The sequence below is a fragment of the Schistocerca serialis genome, chromosome 3, assembly GCF_023864345.2.
Source record: "Schistocerca serialis cubense isolate TAMUIC-IGC-003099 chromosome 3, iqSchSeri2.2, whole genome shotgun sequence".
Classification (NCBI taxonomy): domain Eukaryota; kingdom Metazoa; phylum Arthropoda; class Insecta; order Orthoptera; family Acrididae; genus Schistocerca; species Schistocerca serialis.
Window position 1 is genome coordinate 777,432,007 of NC_064640.1, and position 26,276 is coordinate 777,458,282.

At 40.9% G+C, this 26,276-nt stretch overlaps 1 protein-coding gene across 1 annotated transcript in view; it reads left to right on the plus strand.

Moving 5' to 3' along the window:
• The window catches only part of LOC126469580 (intracellular coagulation inhibitor 3-like), a 192,604-nt gene that overhangs the window by 152,666 nt on the left and 13,662 nt on the right, over positions 1-26,276 (plus strand). The window contains exon 6 of the mRNA XM_050096696.1: positions 13,501-13,849. Coding sequence (XP_049952653.1) covers positions 13,501-13,849 — 349 coding nt within the window. The remainder of the gene's footprint in view (positions 1-13,500; positions 13,850-26,276) is intronic.

Consider the following 26,276-nt stretch of genomic DNA (forward strand, 5'->3'; position numbering starts at 1 on the left):
GGAACATGCAAGGCCAAGGTCAGTTGCAAAGTCTAACAGAAAGAAGAAGGTTCTGCTGTTAGGTAGTTTGCACAGTAGAGGTGTGGGCCAGCAGTAGCAGGAAGCCTTGGGCAGTTCCAGTTGTTTTAAGAGATTTAGTGTCTTACCATTAAGTTTCATTGTGTAGTACCCTATCATATTGTTTTCTAGCCTGTTGATAATCATGTATATTTGATTTCTAGCATATGTTGTGCAGTGACTGATGTTTCAAAATGGTTGAGTCTGAAAAGCATTCATGTGTTTGAGAAAACGAGTTTTAAAATTTCTGCCTCACTGAAAAACTGAAAAATATGGATAAAACAGTTGTTTCCTATGCTGTATACAGGGCGTATCATAATTAATGGCGCAAACATATAAAGTTGAAATTACACGATACTAAAAGGAAAAAAGGCTCAGTAAACATAGGGTCGAAAGTGCATACCTTAAGAGCTACGAGCAATTTTTCATCTTCGATACTGAGAAACAAATCTCTTCTACATCTAGTTCTTTGTTTTCCATATTTGGGGAACTGGTAATATGGACCAAAACAAGAAAGAACGTCCAGTTAAAATGTGCTCTAAAATGCATTCCTTAAGAGTCATGAGCACTTGTTCATCTTTGCTACTTCGTAACACAACGCTTCTAATGATCAAGTGCTCGTAACTTTTAAGGAATGCGTTTTAGAGCACATGTTTGCTGGACATTTTTTCTCTTATTTTGGTCCATCATACCACTTCCCAAAATATGGAAAGCAAAGAGCTTGCACTAGAAGAGATTTGTTTCACAGTATCGAAGATGAAAAATTGCTCGTAGCTCTTCAGGTATGCATTTTCGACCCTATGCAATTAATTGTGATACAACCTGTATAACTTCAGTCTGTAGCGCAGAGGTTGCTCATTTGCTTTGTTTCGAAATCAACCGTCCGTTCGTTTAGTAAGCCAGTCAGTCAGGCTCCAGCTCTCGGCTGGTATACAGCTATGATATACGAGCTAATATACGAGTATGAGTACAATTGCAGAGCAGCAAGTTAAGTGTTTACCTTTTTCTGTGTTTCTTTTGTAGTATATTTAATTAATTTCGCGCGTGTTTCGCTGTTTAAGAAGTTTAATCTCCCGTTTTTTAAGTGTAAATTCATTCAGTCTGCAGTGCGATAGTTGCTCACTGAACAGCCAGCTACGTAGCTCATTAACGCAGCAGCTTCCATTGGTGACGCATCAGGAGGGTAGCAAGTTAGACATCTAGAACTGTCTGCTTTTATAGTTCACTTCTTCCGTTAGTCTTGCTAGGATAGCTAGGATGTGTGTGCATGCTGTGATGGGTCGTAGGAGGAGCTGGGCGCTGTCCACGAACAGCTGAATGTACGGGGCTATTACAAATGATTGAAGCGATTTCATAAATTCACTGTAGCTCCATTCATTGACATATGGTCACGACACACTACAGATACGTAGAAAAACTCATAAAGTTTTGTTCGGCTGAAGCCGCACTTCAGGTTTCTGCCGCCAGAGCGCTCGAGAGCGCAGTGAGACAAAATGGCGACAGGAGCCGAGAAAGCGTATGTCGTGCTTGAAATGCACTCACATCAGTCAGTCATAACAGTGCAACGACACTTCAGGACGAAGTTCAACAAAGATCCACCAACTGCTAACTCCATTCGGCGATGGTATGCGCAGTTTAAAGCTTCTGGATGCCTCTGTAAGGGGAAATCAACGGGTCGGCCTGCAGTGAGCGAAGAAATGGTTGAACGCGTGCGGACAAGTTTCACGCGTCGCCGCGGAAATCGAAGAATAAAGCAAGCAGGGAGCTAAACGTACCACAGCCGACGGTTTGGAGAATCTTACGCAAAAGGCTAAAGCAGAAGCATTTCTTAAACAGGAGATTGGAAAACCGATGGATCGGTCGTGGTGGAGATCATGATCAACAATTCATGTCATGGCCTCCACGCTCTCCCGACTTAACCCCATGCAATTTCTTTCTGTGGGGTTATGTGAAAGATTCAGTGTTTAAACCTCCTCTACCAAGAAACGTGCCAGAACTGCGAGCTCGCATCAACGATGCTTTCGAACTCATTGATGGGGACATGCTGCGCCGAGTGTGGGAGGAACTTGATTATCGGCTTGATGTCTGCCGAATCACTAAAGGGGCACATATCGAACATTTGTGAATGCCTAAAAAAACTTTTTGAGTTTTTGTATGTGTGTGCAAAGCATTGTGAAAATATCTCAAATAATAAAGTTATTGTAGAGCTGTGAAATCGCTTCAATCATTTGTAATAACCCTGTACTTTTGGCTACGGTCAATCACCTTCAGGCTGCTGCCTTTGGGTGCAGCGGTGGCAGAGAATTTGGCACGTTGCATGGCACACCTTGTTTTGCCCAAGGGCTCTGCTTCCGAGGCACCTCCTAGTGCACCCAATGCGGTGAGTCCGCCCTTACAGCAGTGTGAGTGGCTGTGGTAACTCGTTCGCGTCGCTGAAGGTGAAGGGCTAATGTGTAGACTGGCCGCTTGACCTCGCCCATTCACCCTGTGAGTGGACAGGGTCCGAGCAGGCACACGGAGGGCTGGGGGGTTTACTAGTTATTGGAAACTCCACCTTTAGGCGTGTTATGCAGCCCCTTAGGTAGATAGCGTTCAGGGCTGTCAAGAAAGCCAACGAACGCTCAGTATGTCAGCCAGCGAGCCTCATCCGAGATGTGGAGGCGGTCTTCCCTGTGGCTATCGAGCGTGCAGGGTGCAGGCGTCTGCATGTTGTGGCTCATATCGGCATGGGTTCTGAGGTGATGCTCAGTTCACACAGGTGGCTGGTGGAGGTGATGAAGACCGATGACCTCACGTGCGGGGTGCAAGCAGAGTTCACAGTTTACAGCATCGTTCCCAGAGTTGATAGGGGTCCTTTGGTTTGGAGCCGAGTGGAGGGTCTCAATCAAAGGCTTCGTCGACTCTGTGATGGTCTTGGCTGCAGATTTCTAGACCTACGTTATCGTGTGGGGATTTGTAGGACTCCCCTTGAGAGGTCAGGGGAGCACTACGCAAAGGATGCTGCTACTCGGGTAGCAGAATCCTTGTGGAGTATACACAGGGCTTTTTCGGCTAGGCTTAGTTTGAGGCGTTCTGATGAACACTCGCCAGTCGATATGCAGCAAGGGAAATCAAACGGCGTTCAGAATAAAGACACTTCGACAGTCACAATTTTATCAGTAAACTGTTGAAGTATTCGTAATAAAGTTCCTGAATTTACATTCCTCCAGCTAAGTTCTCGCTCTCAAATTATTCTTGGGTCTGAGAGCTGGCTGAAACCCGAAGTGGAAAGCTCTGAGATACTTAGCGAGTCATGGAAAGTATATCGGAAAGACATATTAGAGGCCATAGGAGGGGGAGTTTCATTGCAGTTGCCAAAAATATTGTCTCTATTGAGGTCGAAGCTGAGTGTCTCAGTGAAGTTATCTGGTCGCGTATAACAGGTGTAGGTGGAATCAAGTTAATTTTTGGATGTTTTTATCGGCCACCTGATTCTGCAGCGACAGTTCTAGAATCATTCAAAGAAAGTCTACGGTCGACAGCGCGTAAATACCCACATCATGCAATGCTAGTTGGAGGCTACTTTAACCCACCGACTATAAACTGGGATTTCTATGAATTCATTGCGGGGGATACTGACACAGCGTCATGCGAAATGCTTTTGAACACGTTTTCTGAAATTTGTCTTTAGCATCTAGCTCGGCAGCCCACACGCAATGGAAATATCTTAAGAGCTTGTAGCTAAGAATGGGTCGGACCTTATCGACAATGTCCGTACAGAAACGGGGATTAGCGATCATGATGTCATTATAGCAAATGTGAATACCAAAGTTAATAAATCAGTCAAGAAGGCTAGGAGAGTGTTTCCGGTGGAAAAAGCAGACAGGCAGTTATTAGCATCTCACTCTGACAATGAACTGGCATCACTTAGTTCCAGTAACATGGATGTAGAGGAATTATGGACAAAGTTTAAGCAGATTGTAAATCGTGGTCTGGAGAGTAATGTGCCTAGTAAGTGGATAGAGGATGGACAAGACTAACTATGTTTTCACAACGAAATTCGGCGGATACTCGGGAAGCAGAGGCTGTTGCATTCTCGTTCAAAAGGGAATGCACAAACGACAAAAGCAAAGGTTAGTAGAGGTTAGTGCTTCTGTGAAAAGATCTATGCGCGAAGCATACGACAACTACCACCTTCACATCTTAGCAAAAGATCTGGCACAGGACCCGAGAAAATTCTGGTCCTATGTAAAATCACTAAGCGGGTCTAAGACTTCCAGTCAGTCCCTTGTGACCAGTCTGGTGTGGCAGTTGAAGATAGCAAAACAAAAGCCGAAGTTTTAAATTTCACGTTCAAGAAATCGTTCACACAGGAGAATCGTACAAACATACCGTCATCTGAACTCCAGTATGGACGGCGTAGTAATAAGCATACCTTGCGTAGAGAAACAACTGAAAGATTTGAAAGCAAATAAATCACCAGGTCCAGGTGGAATCCCAGTTCTGTTTTGCAAAGAGTATCCTATGCCAATGGTCCCTTGCCTAGCTTGCATTTATCGTGAATCTCTCGCCCAGCACGAAGTCCCAAGCGACTGGAAAAATAAAGCGCAGGTGACTCCAGTATAAAAGGAAGGGTAAAAGAGTGGACCCCGTAAAATTACAGGCCAATACCCCTAGCTTCTGTTTGCTGCAGAATCCTTGAACATATTCTCAGTTCGAATACAATAAACTTTCTTGAGACTGAGAAGCTTATGACCACAAATCAGCATGGTTTTAGAAAGCATCGCTCGTGCGAAACTCAGCTTGCTCTTTTCTCATATGACATACTGCGAACGATGGATGAAAGGCTACAGACAGATTTCATATTTCTAGATTTCCGGAAAGCATTTGACACGGTGCCCCACTGCATGCTGTTAGTGAAGGTACGACCATATGGAAAAAGTTCACAGATTTGTAATTGACTTGAGGACTTCTTAAATAATAGAACCCAATATATTGTCCTTGACGGCGAATGTTCATCAGAGAGAAAGGTATCTTCAGCAGTGCCCAGGGAAGTGTGATAGGACGGCTGTTGTTCTCTACATGCATAAATGTTTTGGTGGACGGGGTGGGCGGCAATCTGCGGTTGTTTGCTGATGATGCCGTGGTTTACGGTAAGGTGTAGCAGTTGGGTGACTCTAGGAAGATACAAGACGACTTAGACAAAATTTCCAGTTGATGTGATGAATGGCAGCTAGACTTAAAAGTGAAAAAATGGAAGTTAATATGAATGAGTAGGAAGATCAAACCTGTAATGTTCGGATACAGTATTACTAGTGTCCTGCTTGACGCAGTCAAGTCGTTTAAATATCTGGGCGTAACGTTGTAAAGCGATATGCAGTGGAACAAGCACGTAAGAACTGTGATAGGGAAGGCGAATGGTCGACTTTGGTTAATTGGAAGAATTTTAGGAAAGAGTGGTTCACCTGTAAAGGAGATCGCATGTAGGACGCTGGTGCGAACTATTCATGAGTACTGCTCAAACGTCTGGGATCTGTACCAGGACGAATTGAAGGAAGACATCGAAACAGTTCAGAAACGGGCTGCTAGACTTGTTACCGGTAGGTTCGAGCAACACTTAAGTGTTATGGCGATGCTTCGGGAACTCAAATGGAAATTCCTGGAGGGAAGGCGACGTTCTTTTCGAGAAACTTAAGAGAACCGGCGTTTGAAGCTGACTGCAGAACGATTGTACTGTTGGCAACAATACATTACGTGCAGGGACCACGAAGATAAGATACGAGAAATTAGGGCCCATACGGAGGCAAATAGATAGTCGTTTTTTCCTCGCTCTATTTACGAGAGGAACAGGAAAGGAAATGACAGGTAGTGGTATAGGGTACACTCCGCCACGCAAAGTATGGTGGCTTGTGGAGGATCTATATACCTGTAGATGTAGAAAAGCAACCAGCCTTCAACTTGTGCGACAGCAGAAGAAGATGAAATAGAAACATTTTCAGACTACGAACAGGTGAGCGTTAATTGAATGGTAGTATTAAAAATTGCGATTTCAGATAGAGCAAAGATCAGCAACTGACAAACTACGTTAGACTACTAGAGTGGTGTACAGTAACAAATATCTAATAATACGAACGGAATACATTGCTGTTTAAACCGGTGCTGGAGAAATTTTATTTCTTGATACACTCTGCTAGCGGAATATCGTTCCCTGATTGGCTGGCAAACTCGGGCGTTGTACAGACTCAGCAAGTTTTCACGGCTATACGATTCGGAAAACTATTTTGCACGTACTGTAGTAAGATAAGTGTACAAGTTGAAAATAGTTACAATTAGTTCGTGACATTTTAATCTAGTCGCATTTCTCCAGTGTATTTGCAGAAAAGTAAAAGATTTGGCACCTGGTGTCTTAAGAAATAATTTTTACAGTAATCTGTGCAACTTGACATTTTTCCTTGCAGCATAATAGAAAGTATGTCTGCTGGCAGACTTTATGGGGAAAATATATTCACGAAGAGAATTTTTGATAGTTAAGGAACTTATCGATCTATTATTAGACAAAGGAGTAAATAAAATACTACGACAGAAGCTAGGCGGAAGATTTACTGTCGACGTCTTTTCACTCTTTTTGCTTACTTTAGGATTATAGCTATAGATGTTAATGATGCATTATAGGCTGCTGCTTTATACATTACAATTAACTCTGATTAATTTCTAAATGATTTTCATATTTTAAAACATAAACATTATTGCACGAGAATTGTGGTTTCTTGGCGTAACGTGATAGAAGTTAGGGATGTTGATTCACTCTGCTCTGAAATAGTAAGGGCACTCTGAACTTCGATCGAGATGGGAACCATCGCTACACAAAAAAATTCTTTGCCTCTTAGGTGCGTGTTATGTGAAATGTGAATTAATTATGCATACTCTGAAGAAACATTACTACGGTGCTCAACAAATGCGTATTATGAAACCGTTTTCCACAGCAGCACCCATTTATTTGCAATTCATATACATTTCAACTGTGCCAGAAATGTTTACAATGACCAGATTTTTCCATCACTTCTTAATACAACACTGATCGAAACTTTCACCGTTGTCTGATGTTGCATTTGTTTTACTTCAATGCGATTATTATTGTAAAACATTTTTACGCCTTTTTTAGCGCCTGTGCGTTCAGAGATGACTTTTTCCTAGCGACTTGTGATTCATTTTTAGTACAAAGTTGTGTCATCGAGTTGGCAACACTGGTAACGTATATGTAAATAACGGCGCGTTAGGGTCACAACTCACAACGTCACATTGATTTTCCGCGTATAGGAATTTTGACGTTAGGGAGAGTTCGTGCTTAGTTGCATAGTATATGGTAACAGGAGACGTGAACAAAATGTTGCAAATTTTGTATAGTTACAGTGGGGCGGATGGAAAGGCTACATTTTGTTGGTTAGTATGACTCTAACATTCTGTGCTAAAGTAACATGGCAACGACTTAATCTGCTCACAAGAGGCTGGTCAAATGTAAATACTGAATAAAGTTTTAATTGAAAGGAATCCTTAAGTTTGGTGTTTTCACGTATCCACACAGAACACTCATATCTAGTTAATTTCATTAGTATTAATTTGTATATGCCAAGCAGCACATATTTTAATGTACTCATGAAATAACGTCTATATTATCAATAGTTTAATTTTATGAATTATACTTCCCCGTATCAAGAGACTCAGGTGATTGATATTGTGTTAATATACATGGCATCACACTTACTGGATGAATAGAAGTGAATATTATGGTGTGGATGGATTATTCGAATAATAAGAATGTTGTTTTGAATTTAATTCTGCTGTCTACCAAGTGTTTGAAATTCGATTTAAGCTGTGTGATTATGACAATCATGGAGACACACAATTGGTAACTTAACATAGAAATTAGTGGAAGTTTATGTATGGCTTGTTAGAGATAATGGTATCTTGTTAGTAGATGACCTGGATAAGGTTCTGTGATGGTATATGATTCGTGGAACAGCTGCTGTACAATGAGTTACCATCAGATGGTGAACATTTTATTTGCATACGATAGTGACGTGATGCAATAAAGTAATCAAAATATTTCATGGTTTCTGTGTGACAACCAATGATCAGCAACATTTCTGTAACTATAATACAAACTAGCGCTGATCTTGGTTCATTTTTGTGTGAAACCATTTGTTGTGAACATAGCGCCAAGTGTAGGCAATTTGAGGATTTCTGTTATATTGTAGACATATACTATGATATAAAGTAGTGTGTTCATAGTACATAAAATGTCGGCAACTGTGTATTGCAACTTGTATTTGAATAATGTTACTGGAGTCTCTTTGCCAGAAAAGTTTATTTTGGCCTCGAGCAAAAGACTGACAGTATGGATCAATAAAAAAGAAACCTAAAATTATGCATGGAAATAACTGAATTATAAAACCAGTGTCAGTATTTCTTTGCTGTCTAAGTACTGCAGAACACTGTAAATCTCATGGATGAAAACTTGCAAATTCTTATATGTGCAACGCAATGGATATTTGAAGTGATGCATATGTCACATAGTTTATTCAGTTTTCTTTTTTTTTTATAAATCTTAATAGACTTTTTAAGAATTATGTAGGATTTGATACTGCATTGTTGTTTGCACATTGGAGAGTAATCTACTTGAAACCCAGATATAAGTACATGAGTTATTAGTCATGTAACAAATTTAAACGTCGAAGTACAGAATATTTATTGCACCATATAATATGTTGAAAGTGTGAAAAGATGACTGAGAGGTATGAAATAAAATGGAGAAAGAATTTCCTAGTCTTATATTTGGAAGGTTGATACTGCAGGTTTCTGGCTAAAGTTGTGTGGTGGACCACACCTTGCTTGTGGTGACACTGATCTCTAGCACAGCTTGAAGTGTAGGTCAGATTGGAAGGTGACAATCGGATGTGAGTTGGTTAAGCAAACATGTTTAAGCAGAAAATCTGGTTGTGGTAACAAATTCATCAAATACGAAACCTAATGTTTAAATGCAAGGGGGGGGGGGGGGGGGGGGGGAGTCCAATACAAAACTGTTACCATGTTGCTATTACCTTTTTAACTGAAGAAGAAGTAAAATGATTTTCAAGTAGACTTTGTTTTTAATTATTTTACACTTGTTAATTTCCAACTTATTTTTATAGGCCACTTAAATTTTTTAATGCTTGTATAAGTAAATTGATTTAAACCCTGGTGAATCTTGGGGATTGTAACTTGGTGGTGCTTTCACTTTATCATTGCTTTATCTGTATCAGGAAAAAACAGTTTAGAGATGATTGAGATTTCATTTTACAATGTAAGCCCCTGTAATTGATTGGATAGGTATGCGCATGTGCTGGGGAAAACGAGGGCTGCCTAACCTCAGTAAAACTTCCAACCAATGTATACACTAACTCATACAGTTGAGTGTTTTAACTGTCAAACTACTAGGAATGAGTAGTGCACACTAAAAACAACATTGCGATCTTCCCAACCTAAAGGCTCCTGTAAATCGTCAAACAGTATGTCAAATTTTATTATGTTTGCTAAATATTTGACCGCGTACGGTGTTGTACGATGTGTTTGTAAGACATAGAGCATGTTTGATCTGTTTGCCAGGAATTAATATTGAAGGAAAATATGACAAGATCTGTGAACATTGTGTTGTCTTACTGCATATGTTTGATGACAAATAGTTTCATTACAACTTATCTCGCTGTATCATGAGTTTTCACAACTATGGAAACTACAATCAAGGATAAAAACAAAATAGCACTGGTAATTACCAAAATGGTAGATGTGCCATCTGTCTGAACTATACATAATGCAAGAAGTGGTTAATAAGAAAATTGGTATTCTATGCCCTACGTACAAGTGAGAGCGTAATAAAATAAGAAAAATAAGTTCTCCAGTTCTTTCAAGTAAGATGGAGGGTATGGGTTCCTACATTGTGGTATTTTAATGAACTGTCGTTAGAGGGCCAAATAGAAGAGAATAAATTTACTGACACATGTGTCCTCTTTTTCAGTGTTTGGGTGAAGTGACTGGGCTCTTCAATGCCGCGTCATCAAATTGTGAAAATCGATCCCCCATGACCACCACGGATTTTGCTGAAATTTTGTGTGAATGCTTGACATGTTCCCAGTGAACATTGGTAAACGTTCACTTTCGCCAATTTAATAATTGCTGGGATATAGTCATTTGTTTGACCCTATAGCACAACTGTTAACAGTGCTCTGATGAGTGTTTGGCAACTTTGAGACATAGTATCTCCAGCAATATTTTCTTGAAAGAAACAATGCCAGCATTTGTGGCCGAGCGGTTCTAGGTGCTTCAGTCTGGAACTGTGCGACCGCTACGGTCACAGGTTCGAATCATGCCTCGGGCATGGTTGTGTGTGATGTCCTTAGATTAGTTAGGTTTAAGTAGTTCTATGTTGTAGGGGACTGATGACCTCAGTTGTTAAGTCCCATAGTGCTCAGAGCCATTTGAAAGAAACAAAACTTAGGTAATCGTGTACAACTTTTTTTACTCCCATAAGCAAAATAATAAAGTTTCCCTGCACTATCTGCATAAGGATCATTTGAAGCAAAGTTGGCCAAAAAATAGATGCTCGAAGAAATGTAATGATTACTTTTTTTTGTATCTCCAGAAGTAATTGCATGATACACCTGAAACTTTGCACATAATAACTTGCCAATGCAGGGTCTTAGAGTATAAATTTTCATTCTTCTACTGCTTTCCAATGTTCAAATTGAGGGCAGATTTGACAACTTTTCTGAAAATGCCCAAAATAGCTATTTTTGTCCCACATTTATAAAAAAGTCTTCTTCAAACTCATCTTTAAACTGGAGTCATTAGAAAGACCATGTTCTAAACCAACTAAAAAGGTATATTTGGTTTTGCAATGCGAGCATATGAGGCTCTAGAAAAGAATGACAAAGTGAATGTGCATTGAAAATAGGCCTGTATTCTACCGGCATTCAGATTAAATATGACATCTGTTATGAAGTTCCACAATTGTTTAATACTCTCTGAGGAAGATAATATAAAAAGTTTTGATGACTAGGAAATAAGCTGGAGTCAAAACTACTAGTAAATAGTTTTTTTTTTTTTTTTTTTAAGGATCCGGCCCTACAAAATCATTTTTATAAAAATTAAATGGAATGAGGAGTCCAATAAAAATAATAGTTTTCTCTCTTTACTTGATGTAATAATTTGAGGTAATCACACTCTAAAAGTGCCAATTTTTATTTTTAGCAGAATTTCTTGCCTAACAATACCATCAGTGACATCATCTGCCCGGAAGTATAGTTGTATGGTTTTTTCCTCATGGCATTCTGCAGCAAATTAATGAAATCTGTAAAAAATTCAAGTAGCTTCACCTAGACATAAGCTTAGGATTGTAAGAGAGACTGCTTCTAGCTTTGGCCTCTGACTCTTATAGAAACCGCATAATCAGCTTGGGAACCTGTGATAAAGAAACTCACCCATGGCTGCTGTTGCCAGCTGTCAGACGTGGCCCCTGTGGTCATGTAGGTACTGGTTTTCTCACTTTGAAAGAAGCCAGCAGTTGTTAAGTCATCGTGGACTGTACCAACATATTTATACAATTTTTCATGTGTTGACTAATGTTCTACATTGACTGCAAACTATACTAATACAAGGTATACTGTACCTTAAACCAGAATTAAACTAGCACGTGAATAGAATTGCACAATAAAGACATACTGATTATTCTCTATAACATGAGTCCATTCCAAAAAGTGTGAGGAAGAATTCTGTAAACTTCACCAAAATCTACACAATGTGACAGTGGTGTAAAACCTGCAGACCATTTGTATGATGTGTACTGCAGCTGTTATGAAACAGTTTTGCTACCATAATCTCCACTGTCGTGATAATGAACAGTTAAATCATGAAGTTTATAACCAGTTTGATTCTGTAGTTATAATAGAAGAGCAGACTGAAATATATCATATTATTCAGACTTTCTCACTTCCTAGTCATGATTTTGATATTACCTTGCCCAGAGAGTACTAAACAACTATAGTGTGTGACAGATTTTGAAAAATGAACTTTGCCCTCAATTTGTTAACTATTGGAAAGCAGTAGGAGAATGAAATTGTAAATTCTAAGTCCTTGTGTTGGTAAATTATGGTGTTTTCAGGTTTTCCCCCACAATTACTTCCGGAGATACAAAAAGCTAAGCTTCCTTTTTTTTTTAATATCTATGTTTTTCAGCTGACTTTGCTTGAAATTGTCTGTATGCAGATAGGTCAGGAATTCTTTATTATTTCGCTTACAAGAACGGAAAAAGTTATGCAAGATAACCTAGTTTTGTTTCTTTCAAGAAAATATTATCGGAGATGTTATGTCTCAAAGTTACTGAAAATTACCGGGTGCACTGTTGGTAGCTGCACCATGGCGTCAAACGAATCACTGTATCTCTGGAAGTGTTTAACTAATGATGAAAAAACACCAATGTTCATTGGAAGTATGTGCAATTGTTCATACAAAATTTCACCAAAATCCTTGATGGTTATGAAGGAACCTCTAAACCACTTGGCATGGAATGACCCAACTCTAAACAAGTTTCACTTTCCATTTGCTGATACTTGTTCTTATTCTGATAAAATGCCCGAGTCAATGTTAGAAATGCTGCATCTGCATTTGTAGCCAGCCCCACTAGTGGCAAAATACAGTATAATAGTGTCTGTTTCAAAAAGTGAGGTTAAAGACTCGAACTTTGTTGGTAAATGTACAGGCTTGTTCCATAAATCCATGGCTAGGTAAGAGCAAATTTGACAAACAAGTTTGTTCACAAGGGCCTTAACATTGACTTTGGGCTACAGCACAGATCAGTCTGTCATCACAACTGTGATTTAAAGAAATAATTTATTTTTATTTTGTTTGTTTGGACGATATTTGATTTAATATATTGTTAATATGTGGGACATTCCCTTCACATAATACTGTACAAATGACAAAACCAACATTGATAGACAGCTGTTTGTGCCCTCATTTTCGAATTTTACTGTTAGTTTGTGGTTGACTCCAACTGGCAGATTGCCTCTTAACAATGTTGTTTTTGTAGTTATGAAAGTTACTTCACCAGGCTCATACTGCTAGATTGCCACTAGGGCTTGTAGAAAACTGTATTACGCACTTTGATGTGGTGACATTTGTGGGGGGGGGGGGGGGGTTGTTTAATTCATATATTTGTTTTATTTAAACTGCTCTTGCATTTGTATTGTGTAAATTTGATGATTACAGAACATGGAAGGTCTGATAATAGGCATGTAATTACATTGTGACTTTGTTTATAGATTGCCATTTTGTAGCATTGAAATATGCTATATGCCCTTTTTTTTTTTTAGTATACGTAATGATTTTCGTGAGATAAAGTCTATATTAGAAATTATCTTGATTTGCCTACAGGTGGGAACGTTTAATCTTCTCATACTTCTGCCGGATGCTCCTGATCATATAGATGAGCTTCTTGTGAAACTCCCAGGAGTGTCATTCCAGCAGCTGCCACACTGGCTCACATATGCTGAGACGGAAGTTTCACTTCCTCAGTTTACAGCTCTATCAAGTGGACTTGATTTGACACCATTTATGAAACAGTTGGGTGTACGGAGTCTCTTCAATGCAAGTGCAGCAGAGTTAGGATTTGCTTCTGCAAGTGGTGCTCCTCCACTGTATGTGAAATCTATCACTCAAGATGCCTTTTTCTCCGCATCCTATGTTGCGGTTAATTCTGTTGGAGCTGTCTCATCACACATGGGTAAGAATAAATCTGTATGTTTCCTGTGTTTATTTGAAAGTTTGTTATTCTGGAATATTAACATTTGAGTACATTTATTTATATATTTTTTGCCTTCATTGGACACCTCACTTAATTCGTAAAAGGTTTATACAAAGACTTTCTATTGAATTAAACAATTTAGTTCAATAAAACTTCAGTAAGACAATTCAATAATAGACTAGTTATTTACATAAAGGGGTTTTTGCACTTGTGTCTGACCAATATTTTTTCATTCTTTCAGATATTTTCTTTCTTTCTTCGTCTGAGATCACTCATTTGAGTATTAATGTGCTATCTCTAATATGAGTATTTTAATAGATGTGAATAAGTTTCTGTCTTCAAATAGTTGTAACAGTTTGATAGACTTATTAATTTGTCTGTCATTTTCGAGATCACTGAGTGTATGAAATGTCACACTATCAGTCTTATCACAAATTTCATTTAACTAAAATATCTTTGTTGTGATACATTTGTTATCCACTGCAAATCACAACCAAACAGTCAACTACCGACCTAATCTAGACTTCGGAATGCTCTACAATTCTTCTAAATCTACATAATACTCTAGTAGCCACCTTATGGTGTATGGGTGGAGGATAACAGGTACCCCTATTAGTCTTTCCCTTTCCTCTTCCACTTGCAAATGGAGCAAGGGAACAGACTGTCTGTATGCCTCCTATGAGCTGTTTTCGTAGTACTTACACATGTTGATTGAATCTACCTACAACAAATCTAACAGTGTGCTTCCGAGTAGCCCCAAGGTCTTCTTTTAGTCTGACCTGGTGGGGATCCTAAACACTCGAGCAGTACTCAGGAATGGGTCGCACTAGTATTCTGTATATTGTCTCCTTTGTAGATAATCTAAGCTCTGTAATTTCTTAGACTTTCATGGTGATTCGGTGTCATCTCATGGAATCTGGTGTACTGCTGGTGGTCTGCGTCTTCCCAACACAATATTATGGCGACGTATTTCGGCATCTTGATTAGGTATTTCCTGCAACTGATCAGCAAGCTGACTGTCTCTCATATTTATACCTGGGCTGTGTTTTGGGTTCACTATGTCATCCACACCCACTGTGGCCATTTCTGGTGCTACTTATATCTAGTCCATCTTCTGTCTGTGCCCGTTTCCGCTGTTTTCCCCAGTGCCGGCCATGCCAAGGCATTCCATACTAGGTACATGCCCACCAGGCACATTCCCAGCACTATCAATGTGCTTTAGACATTTCTTATGATTTTGACGACCACTCCAGCTTTGTCATGCTCCTGGTCTTGTGGGTTCGGTATGCTCCTACAAGATGTACTCCCTGCTGAATCAGGCTGCTGTGAGAATTGCATATTCTGTTTGTGCACGCCAGAGAAATCTCCCGTGGTGGTGGCTGCCATTTAGAGTTCTGTGCTGTGGCTGCTCGTAGGGTGTGTGGCGTTTGAGGTTTTGGGTAGTTGATGTTGTTCCCTGTCTTGTTTGTGATCACTACAGTTGTCTTCTGAGGAGGTAGTTTCTGCCAGGTGCTCCATAAGAGATCTCATACTGTTAATTACGCCCCTGGTTGTCTGAGTCTGTTACTGAAGAAGGGAACCTCTTTCCTGTTTTATTTTAGTAATTCTAAATCCAGATTCCATGCCCTTCTGAATTAATACCCTTCTTGATCAGGTTTTCTCTTATTTGACCATTTGGGAAGCAGGACATCAGCTCAGTGTGGTGTGGAATCTGGCTTTATAATTACCAAATAAACAATGAAAAAAATTCCCTTCTCCAGTAACGAATCTCAGACAACCAGGTGCTTAATTAACAGGATTGAATCTCTTGTGGAGCACAAGATGGCAACTGTCTAATCGGGAGACAACTGTAATGCTCATCGAAAACGACAAAAGAGAGAACATCAACCACACGAAACCTCAGGCACTACGCATCCTCGGACCAGACATATTACAGAACTGCAGATGGCGGCCACCGCCACAAGAGATTGCTGTGGCATGCGTGGACTGAATATGCAATTGAGCAGGAAGCAAACCTTGTAGGGGTGTACCGAACCTGTAAGGCCAGGCAAATGACAGGGAACAGTAGGTAGCTGGAGCAGTTGCCTAAAGCTTAAGAAATATGTAAAGCATGTTGCTAGTGCTGGGAACGCGCCTGGCAGGCATGGACCTCGTACAGAACGCCTTGGCATGGCCATCACTGGAGAAAACAGAGAAAATGGGTGTGAACGGAAGCTGGAACACTTAGAGATAAATAGAACTGCCAGAAACGGCTGCTGCAGGCACGGGCGTTGTGGGGAACACGAGACACTGTCCAGGCATCGGCAGTACACCTGATATCATGAAATGTGAATCTAAATTTCATAAAATTCTCCCAGTAAACTGAAGTCGACCATTTGCCTTGTGTACTACAAGGACAAGTTATTTTGTATCTTGAAATAGCAGTAAAAGTACTCTTTCTCATTGACTGGTAGGTCCATAACAGACTAGAAGACTGATGCATCAGCATGTCAGAATTAAATAATTATGTACATAGTTATTTGCCTCATGCATCTGTCTTATGTCACTCTCAACAGAGTACATCATTGCAGCCAGGGCACTGCTAGATTGACAAGGGACAATTCCCAACTGTCAGTAAATGAAAATGATGAAACGTGGTGAGTGTGTACCAGCAGCAGTGAACTGCACCTGCATCTTTTAGTGTGTAGACCAGTGGTTAGCAGATTACTGTGTTTTGGTTTTTGTGTGCAAATCCTTGTGTAGGGTAGCTTCCTAGTGTAATTTTCCTGCCATCAGGCTGTCGCGTCACGCCACTAAGTGTAAATCTTGTGCTGGCAGGTGACACATAGTTTAGACCAGTGCATTCTAGTTTGCATATTTATCTTGTGCAGTAGCTTACTGGCAACCACCATTTGAGATCTTACATCTATTTTTACACACTGATATGGCTACGACCAGGGGACAAGGCCTGCGACACCTTTGGTGCCTTTGTAATTTCCTCATGTCTTGGCTGTCACTGCGTATTCTGATTTGCAACATCTGTCTGGTCAGTCATCACTTGAGAGTGGATGGCAGATAGTTTGCATGTCACTGGGCGAAAGGTGAAAGAGGCAGCAGGTCACACAGCTGGCGTCCTACACCTTAGCAACAGGTACGAGATGTTACCCTGTGTTGGTGGATAACTCTGAGCCAGCATGGAAAGTCATCTCCAGTTGGGCCAGCAGTCAATTTCATTGCCTGGTCCAGACAAGTGCAGAGGGTTGATATGCTTGTCATTGGGAGCATCAGTGTTACGTGAACGATGGACCCCTCAGGGAAATAGCAGGCAAGGCAGGAACGAATGCCAGCGTGCACTTGATACTTTCGCCAAGAGGGCTCATCCGTGATGTGGAAGAGGCCTGCCAGCAGCTATTGAGCGCACTGGGTGCGACCAACTGCATTTAGTGGCACATGTCAGCATGAATGACGCATGCCGCTTGGGTTCTGAGGGCATCCTCAGCTCCATTCAGTGGATTACTGATTTGCTGAAGGCAACTACCATTACATGCAAGGTGCAGGCTAAGTTGTCTATTTGTGGCATCGTTCCCAGGGTAGATCGCAGTCCTCTGGTTTGAGCAGAGTGGAAGGTCTAAACCAAAAGTTCAGATGACTCTGTGACACTATCGGGTGCGAATTTCTTGACTTCCACTATTGGCTACAGAATTGCTGGGTTCCCCTTAATAGGTTAGGCATACACTAATTGCAGGAAGCGGCTACTAGGGTGGCAGAGTACATGTGGCGTGCACATAGGGCTTTTTCAGGTTAGAGGAACCCTCCCTCGGGATCAAAGACAATTTGCCTGATTTAATTAGCCTCATTGGCCTCAGAGAACATTTGCTGTAGCACATTAGAGATAGAAAAGGTTAATATGATTTCAGTAAACTGCAGGAGTGTTCAAGGAAAGGTCCCAGATTTAGTATTGCTTACTCAAGGTTATAAAGTGCAGATAGTATTAGGAATAGAAAGTTGATTGAAACCGGACATTAATGACAATGAAATCCTAAGTTCAGATTGGAATATTTATCGTAATGATGGGTTAGTCGCCAATGGTGGTGCCATGTTTATAGCAGTAAGGAATTCGATAAAATGTGGTGAGGTTATCGTGGATTCAGACTGTGAAGTGGAATGATCATATAAAATTAATTGTTGCTAAGGCGGGTGCCAGGTTGAGATTCATTGGAAGAATCCTTAGAAAATGTAGTCCATCAACAAAGGAGGTGGCTTACAAAACACTCGTTCGACCCATACTTGAGTATTCTCATCATTGTGGGATCCATACCAGGTCGGGTTGACAGAGGAGATAGAGAAGATCCAAAGAAGAGTGGTGCATTTCGTCACAGTGTTATTTGGTAAGCGTGATAGCGTTACGGAGATGTTTAGCAAACTCAAGTGGCAGACTCTGCAAGAGAGGCGCTCTGCATCGCGGCGTGGCTTGCTGTCCAGGTTTCGAGAGGGTGCGTTTCTGGATGAGATATCGAATATATTGCTTCCCCCTACTTATACCTCCTGGGGAGATCACAAATGTAAAATTAGAGAGATTCGAGCGCGCATGGAGGCTTTCCGGCAGTTGTTCTTCCTGCGAACCATATGTGACTGAAACAGGAAAGGGAGGTAAAGACAGTGGCATGTAAAGTGCCCTCCGCCACACACCGTTGGGTGGCTTGTGGAGTATAAATGTAGATGTAGATGAAGTAATCGGGGTGAAGTTAAGTATCAAAGATCAGTAAAAAGTGGTAATCGGATGCTTATATAGACTGTCTGGGTCATTAGCTGTAGTGGTAGAGCGGTTCAGACAGAGCTTGCTGATTATCGTTAGTAATTTTCCAGATCATGCCATTGTACTAGGGGTGTCTTCAACTTGCCAGGTGTAGATTTGGAGTGTCATGATATCAAAACTGGTGCCAGAGACGGATTCATGTGACATTGTTCTTGATGTCTTGTCTGAAAATTACTTTGAGCAGACAGAGAACCAGCTCATGAGGGTAACATCTTTTAGACCTGAACTTATGAAATCAGTTAACACAGAGGAAGGTATCAGTGATCATAAGGCTGTGATAGTATCTGTGACAACCAGTTTTACAAAGAATGTTAAAAACAGTAAGGAGATGATATTGCTTAGAAAGAGTGACAGGATACAAATTTCACAGCATCTGAGCAGTCAGCATCAAATAGTCAGTGATGACGACGAAGATTTGGAAAACAAATGGAAAAAATTCAAAGGAATCGTGTGATATGCTATAAACAAGTATGTTCTCAGGGAGGTCTGAAGAGTTGGGAAAGACCCACCATAGTACAATAGCCATGTTAAATAACTGTTACATAAACAAAGAGAACCTCACCTCAGATTCAAGAGAAGTAAAACCCTAGCTGAACTACATGAAAATGAGCATAAAGAGAGCAGTGAGAGAAGCGTCCAATGGCTTTCAGAGTAAAACTTTGTCAACCGATCTGAGTAAAAACCCTAAGGGGCTATTGAAATCTTAACGAGTTATCGGCCGAGTGGCATCATCTTCTAGTCGCAACATTTCAATGGATTGCGTATCCTTCATCTTCAGGCAAAGTATCGGGATGCTGTCTGTCGTCGCGCTCCTTTGTAGCCACTGGACCGCTATCAGATTCCGGCCGCTGACCAATCACATGCTGCGTGCTGCGGAACCGCGCTTGGCACCACCAGTGTTTGGGCGGCCTAGGGGGAGGGTGCGCGTGTGGGTGTGGATTCCTGGTGTCTGTTCATATCATCGCTGGCCGCAGTCCCCTTCGGACCGGAGCGTTCTTGCTGAATTTTCCTAATTGCAGGATCCCAAGCGGAACACAGCATCAACAAAAAGCATACCTTCGAATTTGAAGAAATGAAGAAGTTGTGCAGCACCAATGGATTTTGGGATTCGGTGATGAAAGAAAATTTAATTAATCGAGACAGTGGTTACCATCTCAGTACAGCTTGGGATCCTGCAATTAGGAAAATTCGGCAAGAATACTCCGGTCCGAAGCGGGCTGCACTTTCCAGGAAGTGTTTGGAGGGTTAATGTCGAGGCTGGCCGTGTGGCAACACATGCTCTGCCTGTGAGTGGACATGCGGCCGATCCTTCAGCAAGGTCCGAGCAGGCACACGGGGGGAGGGGTTTATTAGTGATTAGGAGCTCCAGTGTTAGGTGGGTGATGGAGCCCCTTAGGGAAATAGTGGAAAGGTCAGGGAAGAAGGGCAGTGTTCACTCTGTCTGCTTGCCGGGGGGAGGGGGTTCATCCGAGATGTGGAGGAGGCCCCTGCTGGTGGTGATAGAGATCACTGGGTGCACCTGACTGCAAATTGTTGCTCATGTCGGCACCAATGACTCCTGCCGTCTGGGTTCAGAGGTCATCCTCAGTTCATACAGGTGGTTGGCGAAGTTGAAGGCGGAAAGCCTCACTCGTGGGGTGGAATCTGAGCTAACAATTTGTAGTATTGTTCCCAGAACCCATCGCAGTCCTCCGGTTTGGAGCCGAGTGGAAGGCTTAAACCAGAGGCTCGGACGATTCTGTGGAGATCTGGGGGTGCAAATTTCTCGACCTCCGCTATTGGGTCGAGAAATGTAGGGTCCACTGAATACAGTCAGGCGTGCACTACACACAGGAAGTGGCTACAAGGGTAGCGAAGTATGTGTGGAGTGGACATGTGGGTTTTTTAGGTTAGAGAATTCCCTCCCTAGGCTCGACAAGAAGCCTCCCGAGACATGACAAGGTGGTAGTAGTAGGCAAAACGCAACAGGGAATAACAATATTAATGTGGTAATAGTAAACTGCAGGAGCGTCTATAGAAAGTTCTCAGAACTGCTCTCATTAATAAACGGTCACAATGCCCACATAGTACTAGGGACGGAAAGTTGGCTGAAACTAGGTGTAAACACTAATGAAATTCTAAACTCAGATTGGAATGTATACCGCAGAGACAGGCTGGACAGTGAAGGGGAAGGCATGTTTATAGCGATAAAAAGTGCAGTAGTATCGAAGGAAATTGACGGAGATCCGAAATGTGAAATAATTTGGGTGAAGGTCGCGGTTAAAGAAGGGTCAAACATGGTAATTGGATGTCTCTATTTGCCCCATGGCTCAGCAGCTGTTGTGGCTGAGCACCTGAAGGATAATTTGGAAAATATTTAGAGTAGATTTCCTGACCATGTTATAGTTCTGGGTGGAGATTTTAATTTACCAGATATAGACTGGGAGACTCAAACGTTTATAATGGGTGGCAGGGACAAAGAATCCAGTGAAATTTTTTTAAGTGCATTATATGAAAACTACCTTGAGCAGTTAAACAGAGAACAGACTCGTGGCGATAACATATTAGACCTTCTGGTGACACAGACCTGAACTATATGCAAAAGTTAATGCAGAACAGGGAATCAGCGATCATAAAGCAGTTACTTCATCGATGATTTCAGCCGTAAATAGAAATATTAAAAAAGGTAGGAAGATTTTTCTGTTTAGCAAAAGTGACAAAAAGCAGATTTCAGAGTACCTGATGGCTCAACACAAAAGTTTTGTCTCAAGTACAGATAGTGTTGAGGATCAGTGGACAAAGTTCAAAACCATCGTACAATATGCGTTAGATGAGTATGTGCCAAGCAAGATTGTAAGAGATGGGATAGAGCGACCGTGGTACAAGAACCGAGTTAGAAAACTGCTGCAGAAGCAAAGGGAACTTCACAGCAAACATAAACATAGCCAACGCCTTGCAGACAAACAAAAATTACACGAAGCGAAATGTAATGTGAGGATGGCCATGTGAGAGGCATTCAATGAATTCGAAAGTAAAGTTCTATGTACTGACTTGGCAGAAAATCCTAAGAAATTTTGGTCTTATGTCAAAGCGGTAGGTGGATCAAAACAAAATGTCCAGACACTCTGTGACCAAAATGGTACTGAAACAGACGATGACGAACTAAAGGCCGAAATACTAAATGTCTTTTTCCAAAGCTGTTTCACAGAGGAAGACTGCACTGTAGTTCCTTCTCTAGATTGTTGCACAGATGACAAAATGGTACATATTGAAATAGACAGAGGGATAGAGAAACAATTAAAATTGCTCAAAAGAGGAAAAGCCGCTGGACCTGATGGGATACCAGTTCGATTTTACACAGAGTATGTGAAAGAACTTGCCCCCCTTCTTGCAGTGGTGTACCATAGGTCTCTAGAAGAGCGTAATGTTTCAAAGGATTGGAAAAGGGCACAGGTCATCCCCGTTTTCAAGAAGAGACGTCGGACAGATGTGCAGAACTATAGACCTAGATCTCTAACGTCGATCAGTTGTAGAATTTTGGAACACGTATTATGTTCGAGTATAATGACTTTTCTGGAGACTAGAAATCTACTCTGTAGGTATCAGCATGGGTTTCGAAAAAGAAGATTGTGTGAAACCCGGCTCACGCTATTCGTCCACGAGACTCACAGGGCCATAGACACGGGTTCCCAGGTACATGCCGTGTTTCTTGACTTCCGCAAGCCATTTGATACAGTTCCCCACAGTCATTCAATGAACAAAGTAAGAGTGTGTGGACTATCATGCCAGTTGTGTGATTGGATAGAAGAGTTCCTAGATAACAGAATGAAGCATGTCATTCTCAATGGCGAGAAGTCTTCCGAAGTAAGAGTGATTTCAGGCGTGCCCCAGGGGAGTGTCATAATATGACCTTGTGGATAACATCGGAAGTTCGCTGAGGCTTTTTGCGGATGATACTGTAGTATATCGAGAGGTTGTAACAATGGGAAATTGCACTGAAATGCAGGAGGATCTGCAACGAATTGACACATGGTGCAGGGAATGGAAATTGAATCTGAATGTAGACAAGTGTAATGTGCTGCAAATACGTAGAAAGAAAGATCCTTTATCATTTAGCTACAATATAGCAGGTCAGCAACTGGAAGCAGGGAGTACGCATTAGGAGTGATTTAAAATGGAATGACCATATAAAATTAACCGTCAGTAAAGCAGATGCCAGACTGAGATTCAATGGAAGAATCCTACGGAAATGCAATCCAAAAACAAAGGAAGTACGTTAAAGTACACTTGTTTGCCCACTGCTTGAATACTGCTCACCGGTGTGGGAACTGTGCACGATAGGGTTGATAGAAGAGATAGAGAAGATACAAAGGAGAGCAGTGCACTTCATTACAGGATCATTTAATAAGTGCGAAAGCATTACGGAGATGATAGATAAACTCCAGTGGAAAACTCTGTATGAGAGACACTCAGTAGCTTGGTATGAGCTTTTAAGTTTCGAGAACATACCTTCACTAAGGAGTCAAGCAGTATATTGTTCCCTCCTACGTATATCTCGCAAAGAGACGATGAGGATAAATAAAATCAGAGAGATTAGAGCCCACACAGAGGCATACCGACAATCTTTCTTTCCACAAACAATACGAGTCTGGAATAGAAGGGAGAACCAATAGAGGCACTCTAAGAAGGGAACCTCCCCATCGCACCCTCCTCAGATTCAGTTATAAGTTGGCACAATGGATAGGCCTTGAAAAACTGAACACAGATCAATTGAGAAAACAGGAAGAAGTTGTGTGGAACCATAAAAAAAAAAATTAGTAAAATATACAAACTGAGTAGTTCATGTGCAAGACATGCAACATCAAGGAACATTCGAGCTCAGAAGTGCCGTGGTTAGCGTGAGTAGCTGCGGAACGAGAGGTCCTTGGTTCAAGTCTTCCCTCAACTGAAAATTTTACTTTCTTTATTTTCGCAAAGTTATGATCCGTCCGTTCGTTCATTGACGTCTCTGTTCACTGCAATAAGTTTAGTGTCTGTGTTTTGCGGCCGCACCGCAAAACCGTGCGATTAGTAGACGAAAGGACGTGCCTCTCCAATGGGAACCAAAAACATTTGATCGCAAGGTCATAGGTGAACTGATTCCTCCACGGGAAAACACGTCTGATATATTCTATATGACACTGGTGACGGCATGTGTGTCACATGACAGGAATATGTTGTCGACCCACCTAACTTGTACACTTAGCGAATGGGTAAAAAGATTCTTCTACCTTGCCCGATTTAGGTTTTCTTGTGGATGTGATAATCACTCCCAAAAAAGTGATGAAAACATAAGAGTTTCTCAAATAAACTAAAAATAAAAAATTAAACCTTTCACTCAAGGGAAGACTTGAACCTAGGACCTCTCGTTCCGTAGCTGCTCTCGCTAACCACGAGACCACGCCGCTCCTTGACTCCTCGTGTCCTTGACGTTACCTATCTTCGCATGGACTACTCAGTTTGTATATTTTGCTTATTTTTTTCATAGTTCCACACAACTTCTTCCTGTTTTCTTGATTGATCTGTGTTCAATTTTTCAAGGCCTATCCACTGTGCCAACTTATAACTAAATCTGAGGGGGGTGCGATAGGAGGTTCCCTTGTAAGTACCCTCTGCCACACACCGTCAGGTGGCTTGTGGAGTATGGATGTAGATGTAGACAACATATTACTTACCCCTACTTACATCTTGCATTGCATAATGAACATGAGGAGAAAATTTGAGAAAGTAGAGGCAATACAGATGCGAATCGACAATCATTCTTCCTGTGTACTGTTCGTGAGTGGAACAGGGTTGGAAGGATCAAATAGTAGTACCAATAGTACCCTCACACACACCATTAACTGGCTTCTGGAGTATGATGTAGATGTAGAAGTAGGGGTCAAAATAATGCAGTACGTATTTTTTGTTTGTGCCCAGTTTCACTTTTAAGCTGTAATAAACGGCCTGAAAGGTAGTTTGACGTATTAAGTGTGGAGGGAATACTTTGAAATCATGCTATATAAAAAAATGTTTTTCATATATAACTTGATACATAATTAATGTCCTTGAAACATGTATAATCGAATATTGTAATAATCTGAAATTTTGCATAATACCCCACCACCATTAATTAATTTTGCAAAATGAAAACTTTTGTTACAACATAAATTAAAGCCACTTTCAAGCTCCATACACCCGTGTGTAATAAAGCTGGATCTTGAAATACCATTTTTGGGAAGTAAGCTTTACACAATGTGCTGTATTTTCAACATAACTAGATATAATGCCTAAGCATTTATTGTTAGCCATTTACTTTAGTTATATTTGCTTCATGTTTGAAGTTGTTACTTTACACTCATTTTTTTACATAAATGTATTTTGTTAATTGAAGATAGTAAATACTCATTATTATGATAAATTATTGCAATACTGATAATGTGTAAATAATTGTCTAAAACGTTTTCTTATGCCATGCACATAAACTGAATGAAAATTCTTCACAGAATATACGTGACTGAGAGGAATACAAAACAAAATTCAGCAGGATGTTAAACTGTTGCGAGTGACCCTCTAAATTTCCTAATTTGTATCAGGCATATTTCAGTACATTGGAAAGCCTTTGCAAAGGGAATTAATTATGTACTAGTAACTGCAGCTTGATTACATTGTTTCTCAAGTGGAGACTGACATCATAATCATTCAACAGAAATAAATCATGAAAATTTTTCCATGAAGTTTTTCCAACATCAAAAGCCATGTGCATCTCACAGTCGTACCTATGCCATATGGGTTCACCATATGAAGAAGTGCCTCATCCTTGGGTACAATGCTCTATAGGGTTCTTTCACACTGATGGCCCCAAGAATCTGACTGTAATAAGTAACTTTTCTCCCTCACTGGGAAAGAAAACATCTTTCAAATCTCTCTTGACCTGGTCACATGTTTGTTTACCAGAGTTCAATCCTGTCACAAGACCATTTGAGGCTTCAAAAAAAGATTCTCTAATTCTTGTCCCAACCTCACCATTAGTTCCTTCTAAAACTATGAAAAAGCGGTTAGTCGGTATGAAAAAGTATATTGACCATCATACCTAAGGACAAGGAACTTGTTCGTCTTGCTATCTCAAAGGGCTTGATGGGATAGGTACAGTCGTGAGATTTGCACCGTTCAATGTTGGAAGAACTTTGTAAGAAGTTTTTCAGATGTACAAGGCTTGACTGATTAGTAATGCCTCCATCCTCGTAACTCTTAAACAGTTAGCAGCATTGGTATGCAGTAGGTACTGGCTTGTTCTGTAGCCTCTTCTATACAGCTCCAGTTGGCGGGAAGACTTAGCGCTGAACGGTTGTGTTGTTACAGTGTAGAGTATGGACCCCTGCGCAGACGGTTGGTCAATGCGATTTAAACAATGTGCGGTCATTGAATTCTTGACAACAGAAGGTGTTACCCCAAAGGAGACTCATCAGAGAATGAAAGCAGTTTATGGTGATTGTATTGATGTGAATGCTGTGCGTTGTTGGGCGAGTAAGTTCAAAGATGTTGAGGTGGGAACAGCTGACCTGCATGACAAACGAGTTGGATGTCTTGTGACAGCAACCACTGAATTTCACA